Here is a 16,007-nt window from a genome sequence, read left to right on the forward strand (position 1 = left end):
TAATCTTTGCAATAATTATAATAGTGATAATGTTTAGCTAGATGAATGCTAATATTAGATATATGAGTTAAGGCATACCATAACTCAGACCTCTATAGACTAATACAAATTATGTACTGACATAAAGCTTTAGCTTAATAAATAATACAGTGGCCCAAAACTGAGGTGAGTCCTGTCAACGGCTAAAGTCTCAGTATCAGTGATACAACCAGACAATTTTGATGTGGTTAGCAGACTGAGAATATAATTTATATTGGTGTGGCAGAGAAACTGATGTCTCTTTGATTGACCAAGTAGTCATTTTTTTAAACTTACTCTTTTCTACTTTCATCTTTTATTCAGGTACGACAGACATGTACACCATGGAGTATACAACAGTAAGCTTTTCATGCAGTCCTACATTTAAAAAAAAAAAAAGATTATGTTTAATCAATTTTAAATAGAAGGCTTGCTATTAAGAGGTGTTCATGTGGATACAGCAGTTTTAAAGAAATTACAATAAAGCCAAGAGAAGTAGGAATTACTCTCTTTAACTTTGTAACAACATTATTTGTGTGGGGTGGTCAGATGGTGGGCACACATTAGTGCTGTCCATGGCCACTCCTTGGCTCAGTCACTGGCCTTGCAATATTTCCATCCTTCTTGCTGATACCGCTAACCATTTGTTTCCTCATGAAAGGCTCAAGTTTTTGGTTTGGCAGCTCATAAACTCAGCGTTCACGAGTCCATTTGTCATACATAAAATCAGAAAGAGAAAGAAGCAGCTTGACTAGAAAAGCATATTAGTTAATATTTTTGTTTCAATTTTGGTGACTTATATATGTACACTTACTGGGGTTCTTCCACAAACTTCCTCAAACAGCAGTCAGACATGCATCATGTGTACGTCTGGGTTTTGTCGGTGATTTAGATTGAGTCACGAGAAATGTAAAGCCAGACTGGACCTAAAATGGAGCTCTTTTTTTTTTGCCCCATGACTAACCGCTGAGATTTGTCTGTTTTCAGCAGAGGCACAAAAGGCCAGACTACTAGCATCATAGAAACAATATATATATGTCTGTGCGTGTGTGGTTTAACCTGGTCCAACCGTTCACTATGAGATTCTGAAATCTTTCGTTTTCATCTGCACAGGTATACACGTTCAGGCTGTACTGTACTGTACACACAAGATGGGTCCCACCCAGCTGATGCACTCCCTTGTAGCATGTGACACCTCGAGTTAGAATGCCAAACAGCCACGGTCCTCACTGTCAGCAGGAAGGCAGATATTTTACACATCTTTCCCAGCGAAAGTGAGCTTCACATTTTCTCGTACAGACACGCACAGATGTGCCGCCTTCACTTTTTTCTTTATTCTTCAAGGGAAGATTAAATTTGCATTGCCTTTTGTTGACAGCTATTGCATCTTTTAGTTTTTATTCATGCATACTGCTGTAAAATGTGCATGAAACCACTCAAATCTGCTAATTAGAGCCTTGAATTGACAAAAAGGAAAGAGTAAATGTCTCTTTTCAGTAATGAGTAATTCAGTGAAGATCATCAAAGCGATGTTAAACTCGAAACAGACTGGGGATATGGAAGAACTCCAAGCTCAATTTAAGCAAATCTACAGCATGTTTTTGCCTCTCATGTAAATGTGCCCCACCTGGTCTGCTTTTAGTAAGTGAGTGCAGTTCTGAGCACAACAGACTTTTTTGTGTCTTGTTGCATTGGTATGGCCCAGGATGTTTCACGGCTCCGCAAATACATCCTTGTTTTGAGTTATTTTTTGAATTCTTTAAAAAGAAAAAAGAAACCATAAGTGGCAGACCAGCGACCGTATCGTCCTTTTGTATACGCACTAATTAATCTTCTAGGTGCGTGTATGTGATACTTTTATACCTGCGTGTCTTTGAGTTGGCTGCTCATTTCTGTGTGAATATGCATAGATACATGCATGAGAACAGAAAAGCACTTTTTCCCTCTCCCACAGAAATACTCAGTGCAATGATTACCTGCCTTGCCACTCAGGGGGCCATTTGCTGTTACCACAAAGCTGATTATCTCACCTCTACAGCAGGCTGTGTTTGCAGCTTTGCAATTTTTCTCCCAAATGCCCACACTTCTATTTGTAGAAATGTTACCTAGCTGGCACAGGCAGAAATATATTTGTGTTTGTGTGGATGTTTGCGTCTGGGTGAGTGTTTGCGGCAGCGCTTGCCTGCGTGTGTGTTTTGTGGGTGGGTGGGTGTTTATGTGGAATGGAAGGCTGTAAGAATGGAGGAATGGATGACACAAACAGGGCAAAGTGGTGGGAGGCTGGTGTCAGGGCCCTACTCCCACTACCAGGCTGGATGCAGTATCTGACAGCTGACTGAGAGTCTGCAGGCCCCCTCTTTACACAGACCCACCAAAAGGTCAGCACTTCAATCAGCTCCACTCTCTGGATGCTTCTCTTTCTCTCTTAGTGCTGCGAAGCCTCAATCTGCCCCCTTGATACACACTTAGCCATGCTTGACCATATCTCACAGGTGGAAATTTTCAGGTTTCGCTTACAAGAATGTGTTTATGTATCTGTACCATTTAACAGCTACTGTATATTAAAGCTAGCTCCAGGGCCGATGATTATGCACACTAGATGATATGTGTAATTTTAGTGCACTTTGGTGTGTGGAAAATTGACATCCTCGTAGCTGGCTCATTGCTCAAAGCGTTTAAATTTTCCAGACCTTTAATTTCCTCTCGGTTCCTTCACAGGTCTCTCATTTGCCTCCACACATCAGGCGCTCTTAATATCCTGTATTCTGCTACCTGCTGCTGGGAAGGATCTACTTTCCAAGTTATCAAAATTGCAATTTAAGTACTAATTAATATAAGACTTCTGGTAACTATACAGCACAGGCAACATGAAAACAACTTATAAATAGCCTGTTGCAGTTTGTTTCTTCTGCTGAAGATGACTTCCTGTAAATGAATAATTCAAGCTGTGATGTGATACCTCTTGTATAAAGGCAACATTTGTGGGACTTTATCATAGTGTCTCAGTTGTCACTCCCCCTCTTACGCACATAACTCCCTTATTATTCACCTGATACATTGTTTTATTTTTTCATTATCGAGCCTGATAAATTAATATTTCTCCCAGCACTGTCGGCTGCATGAATTATCATTAACACGATGAGTGAAATGTCAATGGTGGCGCATGTGAAGTGTGTCCCGTGATTTCATGAGGCTAATAAGAGCATCGATATAAAGAGAGATGAAGAGGGTTTGGGTTTGAGAGTCTCTCAACTCCGTTTCAAGTCTGATGAGGTTAAAGTCGCTCATGTCCCAATCCACAAAGCCGGGAACTAAGCCTGCATGAAGTCATCAAGGAAAATCTCACACCGTGTCACAGCCAGTGTGTGTCATGCTGGAGCCTGTGCCAGTACATAAAGAAAATCTTGCGCTTCGACTCTTTCCATTTGCTTTGTGATTCACCCTATTAGCCGCATTACTACAATGACACATGCTTGGACACAAGCATAAGTATTCCATGCTTGTTTTATGGGGTGGCACATTCAAAAGTAATTATGTTATGTCATTGTTATTCAATCTTATATTTGTTCTGGGCTTCTTTAAAGCTGCTCTTTTAATTGCAGTATCCATGTGATCAAACAGCCAAAGGTCCAAAGCAACATTCTGATAGTGAATTTAGTCCATAACTCAGTTCAACAAAGCTAGTGACTTGTGGACACCACCTAAGAGAACATGATAACCAGATCCTGGATAAATCGTAGGCAATGAAGGACAAGTTACTAATACTGAGACTATGACTTTAATTTATAAAACTGCTACTTCAGCTGATCTTTAAATTTCAGTAGGGATGCATCCACGGGCTACATCGACACATTCTTTGTGAGACATGTTTACTTTTTTGAGCCTGAGCCAAAAAAAAAAAAGAAAACTGGGACACTCGCTTCATTAGACGAGGGCAAGAGATAAAAATGCTGTGCAGTCTGACATAAAGTGTGACACCAGATCACTCGCAGCTACAGCATGTTAGCAGCTCTACAAAGCTGCATGTATCATTAACTGCTGAGAGCGGTTTGCTCAGCTAACATGCTCCAGGTAAAGTTTACAATGTTCTCCAACTAATCAGACTGCACGATAGCCTGCTAACGTTTGCAAATTAAAAGTAAACAGAGCTACCGGATGACGGTGATGGGAATTGCATTTGGTTTGTAGATATTACATTTTCCCAACGGCAATAGTTAGTTGCAGTGCAAGTTTTTTGAACAACCAAAAGTGAAGTAATTCCATTCAAAAGCCACATGAAGAGCAGCAGCCATTCTTTCCTGATAAATGGTCCTGATTATTTAAACAGATTGTTACACAGTAATTCTTTATGAATCAAGCTGACAATGCCGTATTTCCAAACAACACCACTGCATTGGAGCAAGCACTTTAGAAATTACATCATTGCTAAACACAATGATTCACATGGGCTGGTCCCTTTTATTGCCACTGTGGTTGACTCAGTAAACGCAGCCCAGTGAGTTCTCCCAAAGCTTCCAGCTGCTTTGTGTTCGAGTACCACTCAAACATGACACCGTGGACTGTCATAGTGTGTATCATGTTATTCGCTCCTGGGTGCAGACAGTGCAATCTTTTAATTACAGTACGTGGCGATCCATGGGAGATGTGCACTGACTTACTATCACAAACCTGATCTGCTCTGAAACACCACCAAATGGCTCTTGAGTAAGGGCTCTCACTGGATACTCGTCGTCCTTTGTCAGTGCGCTGCACTTTAATGTTTCTATACCACCAAGCAGCACTTAAACACTTGGGTCAGGCAGTTCATTTGTGAGATACTTCAGTAGTGTGTGTAGCTGAGGAAGAAGTGAATGTTGTGAAACTCAAAATATTTCACTACAAACTCATACAGTAGAAGTTTGAAGCAAAACTAAAACTGGAAGCACTATGAACCAAAAGAACTGGTTCCTCATTTATAGGGCACAGCTCTCCAGACACGACGGAACACCCAGCTGTTTTAGCTGCACGACAGCACACGTCAAGAGAAACGAGTTCGCTTGGAAAGCACACTGTCTTTTTCTGCTTCACTTTTCAGCACGAGCAGCCTTAAAATCTCAGAACACAGACATGATGGTGCAGCTCTTGGTTTCAACATCCTCTATTATAAATCTGGAATTAAGAAGTGGTGGTTTTGACATAACCAATTCATCTTGTTTGTCTGAAGTGTTACTCAGATGTCTCCAAGCCCTGAGGCTAACTGATGAGTTTGTATATTGTTCATGAGTGAGTGAGTGAGTGAGTGAGTGAGTGAGTGAGTGAGTGAGTGAGTGAGTGAGTGAGTGTGTGTGTGTGTGTGTGTGTGTGTGTGTGTGTGTCTGCAGCTGGGATGAGAAGGTTTTGATGAAAACAGCAGATTAGAAAGGAGAACAAAGAGCAGGATGTGTGAGGTTTTGTTGACTGTTTCTTTTCTAAAAAAAAAAAAATATCATAATTAATCAAGCCAAGTAAAGTCTTCACAGCCTACGTCAACTCTGCTAAAAACAAATATATGACAGTTTTGAAATAAAATTGTGTAATTTGTCTTTCCTCATTTTTATTCTGTACTGGAAATGATTTATAAAACTTCCTGTTCCTGCTTTTGAACCTTACGCAGCAGTTTCACCATGCACAGGTAAGGTAAGGTAAGGTAAGGTAACTTTATTTATACCTAAAGGCAAGGTAAATTTGCTTTACAGAAAAATGACAGCATTTGACATCCCTTTAAAAACACACATACCTAGTAAATATTAGTAATTATTAGAACATTTCTGCGTAAATACTTTTACTTGCACCATACTCACACTTCTTGAGAGCCTGCAAGAGTTTTGACATTCAAAATAAACCGGTTGTGGTTTATGCTCTGAAAGCCTTAAGTGGGCACGTGAGTGAGGTCAGCGCCTCCTGGAGTGAGTCTGGTTATGAAACAAGAAAAAGGCCCAGTTTTCCAATGAAGGGACACACAAAAAAAACCAAAAAAAAAACAGACTTTTCCTGGCTTAGTCATGTAAGCCTGAAGTCATCACTCACAACAAAAAAGCCCTGCCAACACATTTAAATGAAGCAACAGAAGCTTCCAAATAACTCAAACCCACACATGGGCAATGCAACAGTAAAATGACTACACTTTCAAATCCAGGAGCTACCACAAATATTTCAAGAGACCCTTTCTTTTGAGGCTTTACGGTAAACAATTTCCTCCAGCCTTATATGAAAAATATGACAGTTCCTTCCCTGAAACTGTGGTTTGCTGGGAAGTAGAGGAAAAATTTGATTATCCAAAACACTGAACTACCTATGATGTCTGCTGCCCTCAAGTGGCAGAATACATTCATTACAGTCATCAGTCACTATAAAAATGAATTAGAAAACCCCCACACTACTTCTTTTGTGAAGCACTTTCCACAACACATGACAACTATTTAATAATAGCATGTAATTGCAACACACTGCTAACTTTGTCTTTGTGCACCAAAAATACTACACATGTGCATTTTTGCAGCATGAGAAACCACCACAAACTCCTCCAGCAAGTAATTCCAAATAAATTTATTTTTAATTTCATCCCCTGTACAAAGTAAGCATGGAGTCTTCTGGACGCCGACGTGACTGAGCTGGAAACACAGATGGGCTGTCGATTTCCATCCAAACAACAGAAAAGATTACCTAGGAGGGAAAATAAACAAGAGCTTGATGAAAATAAAACCTAATGCTGTTAGTGGTCAGTAATTACCTGTTAACGTTTCCACTTTTGATATTATTAATTGTATGCAGTCCTGCATAATTATCCTGTTAAACCAAACAAATTCCAGGACAATAAACAGCTCATGTTAGAGGAGTTGAAAGGTCGTACCACAAGTCTACTCCAGAGCCTTGACAATGGCTTCATTGGCCTCTATGCCGATCTGAACTTCTGCCCTCGCTGCCTCGTCAGTTGTTCCAGCCAAATCAGCCTGGGCCTTCTCTAGGTTGGCTCTGGCTGCCTGAAAATAGAAAAATAGAACGTGTGACTATTTAAAAAGAAAAAAAAAAAAAAAAAAAAGCAACACTATAAGATAACAACCAAAAGTCCAGCTGCATATTTTTAGAAACAGTTATAGATTATTTATTTTTCCATCTTATACCACATTATTACAGTAGTGTGCAATATCAAATACACCCTCATCATCTGTGACTATGAAAATACTTCAAGACAGGTCATCACCCTCAAAAAAAAGAAAAAAAACATAATAGAGTATGCAAAACTCTAAATCATCCAACAAACCCCTTTGAGGATGACTGGGATGTCAGGATATCAAGATGGGGAAAAAAAAAGAGCTAGTCTTAAGTGAGGAGAAAGACAAGCAGGGAAAATCCCCACTGCCTCTTTGCTCTGAAAGCGCCATTTGTCACAGTCGCGATTAGAAACGAGAAATGCCAAACATAGCTGGAAGTTAAAGGTCTCCCAGCAGGGATTTGACACATCTGCTTTAACTCAACAGTGACTGACCTTTCCCTCCTTATTAACAGACCAGACCCATGTGCATTGTTACTCCAGAGTGGGAGGCGATGAGGAAAAATTAACTCATTTACTGCTATGAAGTCAACTTGACAGTGACTCTGGCACTGCCCAAGGTCAAAGACGCGACACCTTCGAGGCGAGTGCATGATAACGCAGCCTAGCATTAACAAGACTGACATTTAAAAGAGGACTCAACACTGACGTCCGACTGAAACGCCGATCTGATGGATAATCATCAGCTGGGAGGTGCCGAATGACCCAGCAGATCAAATCAGAAGAAAATAATGTAGCGTGGGATCAAAGGATGGTCTCTGCTGTCAAAGAGCACGATCTGGGTGGATAATTAGGAATGATACAAGCCTGAACAAATCGAATATATAGATACCCATCACAAAAACCTCATTAAAGCATAAAAGAGACAAAGAACTGACAACCCACTTATGAATACCACTGTGTCAATACTGGTGACACTGTTAAAGAGTAAAGAGTGTGAAAAGAAAAGGAAACCTATTTTAAAACAAGGCTTTCAAAGCTTTCTCACTTGCACAGCTTTTGACAGCGTTTTAAGAACAAACGACTGGCTCCCACCATTTGAGCTCACAGTGTAACACCTGGTCTCCTGACTTGCAGCTGCAAACTTTATTCATACACAAAAGGAGAAGAAAAACAAAACAATCTTTTATTTATCCAGCTCCATAAAAAAAAAAAAAAAAAAAAAAAAAAGTAAAAATCCAAATAGGGCTGGGCCATATTATACCGTTCACGGTAATACCGGTATAATGTTAGGCAACGATAGGAAAATGAAATATCGCGATAGAATGGGAGTAAAACGCGCATGCGCAGTGCCTTTGTTTTCATACGCACATGGCCGATTGTTGAGTGAAACAGATGAACCAGAATTGGTTTGTAAAAATGGTGCAACTTCCGTGATGTGGAACTGGTTTGGTGTTTGTCCGTCAGATACACGACAAAGCACATTTTTTTGCAGAACATGCAAGCAGCCGTTGTTATTGTCATATTTGTCGGACTAAGATGCTCTTAAATCTGGGAGTAATCTGGGTCCTAAACTCCGTGTGCTTCAGGTCAAACAACACTGCAGCATCACTTAGAGTTAAAAACTGTCTAAATTCTTTCATCTTTAATAAAACGATCAGCATTGCTGCTTTACCAGGTGTAACTATGAAGTTTAACTTCCAGGCATCCATGAAAACTAAAGTTATTACATTTAACGGAGTTAGACGTTAGCAGGAAGCTAGCGGAAGTTAGCTCGCTAGTTTCGCTAGTTACCTAAGCATGATATAGCATGTTCTGACTGAGAGATTTCTGAAAAAAATCAAACGTACAGTTCTGCTATCACTTCCAACATAAATGAAGACAGGAAACTAAACAGCAGTGACGTTTGTAGGGTTACTGAAGTTGGGCTAGCTGGTATATAATGATGTGCTACGTGATCGCTAGCGACACAGCTATGTTAGCATAACATAAGCAGTGAAGCTGGAGGACGAACACTAACACTTTTCCACTTATAAAAGTTAACATGAAGGTTCTTCATGGTTAGAGACAAATGCAATCGCATGGCAGGATGTTGTAAACGGACCAAACTTCAGTCAGGAGAACAACTGAGATAATCCATCCACAATATGAGGTTAGTCATTAATAGACTGCAACAACATGGGAATAGAGCAGCTGCCAGAGAATTCAACATTAATGAATCAATGGTACAGAAGTGGAGGAAGCAAGAAGAATGAGTTTAATAAAGTTTGATTTATCTGACTGCTTTGTTTCGCTTAATGTGCCTTATAATCCCGTGCACCTTATGGTCCGAAAAATACATACTGCACACTGCAGTTTAATGTTGCAAAGCACTTCAGTGGATATTATACATGGTTATGCTCAGGATATGTCAGCCCATTTCTACTGGAAATGCCTTTTGGTTAAACTTTCAGCAAGGAATTTGCATTTGCACTGTTACATTTTTATAAAGCTTTAATGTACATAAAAACCAGCTTCTTGTTTAAGTGAAAATAAATGGAAGGTTGTCTTTTTGCGCTAGTAATGTTGTGGAGTTGTATTTTGTCTCGCATCAATTATATCGTCGGTTATATCGTTATCGCAAATTTTCAAATATATATCGTGATAAATATTTTTGGCCATATCGCCCTGCTCTAAATCCAAAGTCAAACAGAAAAGAGCTGGTGAGGATTACAATGCTCAAAGACAATTCAGGTACAAAAATAGCTGCTGCACAAAATCAGAAGCAAAACTCAAGAGTGCAAAAGCAATTCAGAGTGTAAAGAAATAGCAAAAACAGCAACCTGTTCATTTAAACAACTTATTTAAGTTCTAACATCTAAATAAACTGTTAGAGCAGGCACACATATTTGTCTTCAATGAAACCAATTTCAAAAAATACTGAGTGAATTAACACCAGAGCACAGAGTGATCATACAGTTCAAACATGTGGGGGGGGGGGGGGGGGGGGGGGGGGTTATATTGTGAATAGGGCTGCCACGATTTGTCGACTAGTCACGATTACGTCGACTATCAAAATCGTCGACGACTGATTTAATAGTCGACGTGTCGTTTGAAGCTTTGTAAGATCGCAAAAGACGCAGGAATAATAGCAGGATTTAAGAGTGTAATAACGGACTGAAACAGAAGATGGCAGCACTGCACGTACAAGGATTCCAGCTGCCGTTAAACCCCGAAGAAGAAGAAGTAGCTGTGTCCCAGAATTCATAGCGCGGCCCAGCTTAGTTTCCAACAATGGCGGTAGCTAGTTAGTTTTAATATTACTCTTATTATTCTTTCTGGGTCACAAAATAAACGTTTAACATATTTTCAGGCGAGAATGTAGCTGTGTAAACCTCAAATATCGGCTCAGTTTATCAGGACACCACATATTTTCAAAAGCGCTCCGACGTTTTCGGAGACGTCTGTTACCCACTAGCTCGATAGCTAGCCGGGGGCTAGGTCACTAGCGCCGTGAGAACACCGGACTCCCGGCAAATTGTTTTCAAACCCACCGCCGTCTTTCGCGACTCAGGTTAAATATATATGAGTCACTTAGATAAATTAAAAATGTTGTTGTTTGGCTTTTTTTTTTTTCAGTATTTTATTTGTTCCTGAGTAAATCGGTTTGGCTGAGATTAAAGTTATAGTTTTTACACAGCTGAATAAACATCAAGCAGACAGCTGATTATCAGAAGTGTGAGATGCTGGAGAATTTACTCCGGTGTCCTGTTATATTTTAGATAGCAAGGAGTTTATTAAACTTTACCGAAACAATCTGCAAATTTCATTAAAATTGAATAAACTATCATCTTGTCTTTATTTTTAGTTAGCACCTTAAAAGCTTAAAGCTGTAAGCTAATGATAGTTATATAAGCTGTAGTTTTACGTCCAGTGGATGATGATCTGATTAGTCGACTAATCGCAAAAATAATCGGTGACTAGTCGACTATCAAAATAATCGTTTGTGGCAGCCCTAATTGTGAAAAAGCTTGATGGGAAGGCAATTTAATGAATACCAATTATTTGTGTCGGACTGAATCTCAGTCCTTATACACAAAGGCTGACTTTATACTCATTACATGCCACAAACATTGATCATTTTTATTTATAACTTGTTAAAAGTCTGAGATATGAGGGGAGCAATGCACCTATTGGATAATTGGTCATTAAAGTAAATACAGAGCTGCGGATTGCAATTATAGGATCACCTGTGCAATGTCACACAATCAATCAATGAAGCTTCTTTAAATACTGACCTTTGGGAAATCTTGTGAAGCTCAATATGAGCTGGTTTGCAGTGGTGACAGTTTCATAATGACCCTTGCTTTTGTGGCATTTATTATTTCAAAGCACAACATTTACCCATTAAGCCACTGACTGACGTTTTCCCATTATAAAGACCACCTACGTGATACAACACATTACCTTTATCTGTTTCATTCTGCAGACTTCTTGGTGCACACAGAAGTATCCTCACTCAGCTTCCCAATCGAATTTCAAGTCAATTATTGCATTATCTTCTTCAAGTACCAAATCACAATGCGAGTCACCTCGAGGCACTTTACACAGCATAGTGAAGAGCTTACAGTGCTACAGCAGGAAACTCCCACAACACTCTGCTGAAACAGAGTAATGGAGGGCAGATACTCAGCTCAGTGGAATAGCACAAACCATACCCTTCAAGGCTTTTTCTTTGCACTGTGAATGAAATGTCACAGTGAAGGTCACATTTAACATGACGCTTTCTATCATACGCATTCTTGCATAAGTGTAATTTCTCTTGGGTACATTTGTGTACACTGTGTGCTAAAATAGTCATTCATTGATGTGCAGCTAGAGCTTGAGAGATGGGGATAAAAATGGTAACGGTATTCAGACTTGTTCAGTTTTGGAAAACTAGTGCATTATAGCATATTATATATAAGGAGAATTGAATCTGGCTTCATTAATCTGCACTCAGTAATGTAGAATACCAAAATATTCTAGGGTTTTTTCCCCCTTTCAAATTTATATATAATAAAAAAAAAATCAGGATAAGCCTTCTGTTGATTGGACAAAACTGTGTGTATGTAAGGCTCCCACAGCTTTAGTCCAGCATAAAAATCTAACACTAAGTGAGACCAAGTCAGATCGATATTAAAGTAGTCAAATATAGAGAGGCCCTTACAGAGAGCTAACAGAAACTGGTTCACCTATCAGGATGCAACTTACTCAAAAAAGTTGAGAGAAGAGTGGATTTAGGACAAGTGACTGAGAAGCCCAACCAAAGCTCATACTTGAACCTCATAAAAGATATGTGAAGAACCCCGAAAGTGACAGTTCATAGCAGCGTTTGGCCATCTGTTCCATGTTCCAATTGTCTTGGTATCACCCAGGGTGCCAGAGGAGGTTAACGTACCCATAATGCACATGTGGCATAAACACACGTACATATAGAACAAGTTTACATAGAGTGATGAATTATTTAGTATTACAGTAAACAGATAACATACATGGACTTAATACTATTGAAGCTGAGCAGCTGCAACAGTATCACATCTTAACATTTGCTGGTTCTTTGCCGTTTTTTCACCTTAGACCTGTAGTTCTACATCATCCAGTTCTTTTCCATGTATAAAAATCATCTCACCTGCACCTCTTCACGCTGCATCGTCCCCTCCCGACACACAAAAGAATTTTTCCAGAGGGGGAAAATTGAAGATGATGAGACTAACGACTAGGGATGGGTACCGGTATCGGTTCTGACATAAACGGTAGTAACCAGACCGAAAAGCAGCGCACATTTCGGTGCTTTATTTCAGTGCTTCTTTTTCCTGAGCTGTGATACACTTTAGATTCTAGCCAATCATTTTACGTTTCCGAGGATAGTAGGCGGGTCCAGGTACGTACGTTCTTTTAGAGCAGAGCTACAGATTAAAAATGCCCAAGGCGAAGCGGTCAAAAGTCTGGCTGTACTTCACAGCAAAAGATGCAAACTCAGCAGCCTGCAACAAGTGCTTTAAGCTGATACTGTGATACTGTCAAAGGAGGTAACACCTTGAATCCGATGAAACACCCGGCGACGCATAGCGGTTTTTTTAAAAGCCGAAAAATGCGCTGTATTTGATAGCTTGCTGTGAGACCTCACACCGTGCACATCTACTGCGGGTGTGGTAACTGTTATCGGACCCGGAGTTAGCAACATCCCCCAAAAACCGGACGAGTACAGTCCTGGCCCCTAGCCCTGCCAGTGTAGCAGAAATGATGACGGATGATGATGGCAGCAGCAGCCGTTCTTCTCTGCGTGAGTAGCTTAATGTTGTTCGTGTATAATTTACGTTGAGTAGGCTAACCATGTTATTAAATTAATGCATGTAAGGTGAACTAGCAAACATCATCATAGCTACATGCTGCGGTCTTCTTGTTTGATGGCAGATACTCCCTTCACCCTGGCCAAAAAGGCTAAAATGACCAAAGAAAAAGTGGAAAACGAGAGGTTTTTGGACAAAGTTTGTGTTTTTTCCATTGTTTAAGCACTGCTTCCAGCCAAGAGTGATACCATATATGCCCTCTAGCTGCAGAAAAGGCTAACATTGTTATCTTTTTACAAAAAAAAACTGCTGAACATGAGAGGTTTTTGGACCAATTTTGTGTTCTCCATTCTTTAAGCACCGGTTTGAGCACCGTTTAAGCACCGGCACCGTTTCAAAAGTACCGGTTTGGCACCGGTATCGGATAAAACCTAAACGATACCCATCCCTACTAACGACTATTATGCTCAAATTCAAACCACCAGTCAGGAATCTCCTCCTGTTTTCTCTCATTTGATAATAATGAGGGGTCAGTGTAGCAGCTCCACACACATTAATTTCAAAGTTCACATTATACTTACTGCAATGTCCAGCTGATCGAGGGGAAAAGCTTCCTCGGCAAGCAGTTGCACAGAAGAATCCGCATTGACCGTTACGGACCCACTGCTCACTGTGAATATATACACGCACACACACACAGTGTAAGTATCCACATGGAATTTGTAGTCACCTCAACTACATATGTACCATTATACTCAATGCAGTGTGGAAGAGCCCCATAGCATCCCTGATTCTTACAATTTTCTCTCGACCAGTTTTAATCACCTCACCAGATTCTCAAATTTTTAATCCCATCATACAATTAGCTGGTTTATCTATAATTGTAACGTTCTCCTCAGGTGTAATGTCAGCCAAGTGCACTCCCACATTAATAGTATTTTGTTTAGATGTGATAAAACACTTTGTTGTTGTTTTTGGCATCAACAACAGCCAAAAAGGAAAAAAGGAAAGCAGATCTTTACCCCCCCCAAAAAAAAGAAAGTGAACATGGTTGACTGTAGTGCGGCACAAGTTGCTTTCCCTTTATGCTGGACGCAGGCTACAAACCGCTTCATAGTAGACAGCCTGATAGTGTTTTGTTAAATGCTCACACTGTACAAAACAAGTGATCTATGACCAGTGGGTAATCACAATAAAGTGTAAGCCTTCACTGTAGCAGTCATTAATAACATCATATTAATTCGATAAGATGGTAGTTCTTCCACCGAGAGATTCAGTGTTACTGGGTGCAATAGTGGAGATAAAACTGTATTATTGCCACAATGGTTAATTTAAAACCACTAAAGATTAAACAATGGTCATTATATCTGGGCATCTGTTAATTCTCTTAATTTTGTACTTTTGAGATAATTTTCTTTTCTGCTTCAAAAAATGAGACTAAAACCAAAATAAATTTATTACTATGACTACAATCTCTCTCTCTTTAATTGGATAAGTAGGATCTTGATCCTTCTTTGTGGGTCTGTCTGCAGTCATTCACTCATTTTTCCAAAGGAAAATCTTACCGAAGTATTTGGCAGAAGAGCCATCATCATTAAAGACTGTGACAACACCAGGCCGGAGCACCTGCAGGGTGGGTACGTGGGCAGGGAGGATACCGAATGCACCGGTAAGCGTGGGGACATCCACCTGTTTCACACTGGCCTCTTTGAAATAAACCTGCAACACACAATAATAACACTTTTAAATTAAAAAAATAAATAAAATGAAACATTACACCACCACTTTAACAGAGAGCTTCAACCCACATTAACTGCAAACAATTAAGTAAATATCCAGATGCAAAACTAAGAACCAGACTTTTGAAACGATCAGTGCATCACAATAACCACAAGTCTTTTTAATCCATATTAACGCATCATGATATAACAAATTTGTCTTTGCGCTTGACTTTACCTGTTGGGTCAAAAACATTGTTTATTCACATTCAGAATGTGAAGTGAACTGCACTGACAAGCTCGTCCCACCGACATGCACTTCAAGGTTACAGTTTAGTATTTAAAACACAAGGGCTCCTTAATAGTGTCACTGAAACTTATTGCACTCCTAAAAAATGTAAATGTGTTTTTAAAAAATGGATCCGGAGTCTTAAGTAACCGTGAAGAGAGCAATGCTTTGTAAAGGACCACACACTGCTTGTCAAATACGGTGAATGACGGCTAGGCTAGGCTACACCAGCTTAACCTCCAAACACAAACGCTAATTTAAATGCAACCGTGCATGTACTGCTCGGGGACACAGCGAGGCCAAGGACCGGCACCAATCTGTTACACGACCCCAAAGGTGCCATTTCATTAAAAAAAAAAAAAATCCATTCGGTGAGCCGATTAAGCTAGCTGGGCCTGAGAAGCCTAGCCGTTATCGTTAGCCTAGTACCTGTGTTGGTGAGGCGAACGTGAAGGACATCTGCGGGGCACCGGAGGCGGCCTCGGCGTAGCAGCGAGTCTGCCTCAGCACAGGCAGAGCACGGCGGAGAAATCTTGCTGCCATCATCCTTGAAAATGTTATTTTTGTGAAGCACGAGTGAATGACAGGGATCCCCAAGCCCTTGCGTGAAGGCAGTCAGTGTGCGCTTGGTAGGACAAGGACGTCGGGAGGCTACCCATCAG

At 40.2% G+C, this 16,007-nt stretch overlaps 1 protein-coding gene across 1 annotated transcript; it reads right to left on the reverse strand.

The window, feature by feature from the left end:
- Positions 1-6,567: 6,567 nt before the first annotated feature.
- Positions 6,568-16,007, reverse strand: atp5f1d (ATP synthase F1 subunit delta). The gene is made up of 5 exons (XM_080878427.1): positions 15,775-16,007; positions 14,904-15,057; positions 13,920-14,008; positions 6,887-7,016; positions 6,568-6,699 (listed from the first exon to the last, which is right to left on the reverse strand). The coding sequence occupies exons 1-4, from the start codon at positions 15,889-15,891 to the stop codon at positions 6,894-6,896; spliced, it is 483 nt and encodes a 160-aa protein (XP_080734553.1). The 5' UTR covers positions 15,892-16,007; the 3' UTR covers positions 6,568-6,699; positions 6,887-6,893.

The sequence above is a fragment of the Rhamphochromis sp. 'chilingali' genome, assembly GCF_963969265.1.
Source record: "Rhamphochromis sp. 'chilingali' genome assembly, chromosome: 3".
Taxonomy (NCBI): domain Eukaryota; kingdom Metazoa; phylum Chordata; class Actinopteri; order Cichliformes; family Cichlidae; genus Rhamphochromis; species Rhamphochromis sp. 'chilingali'.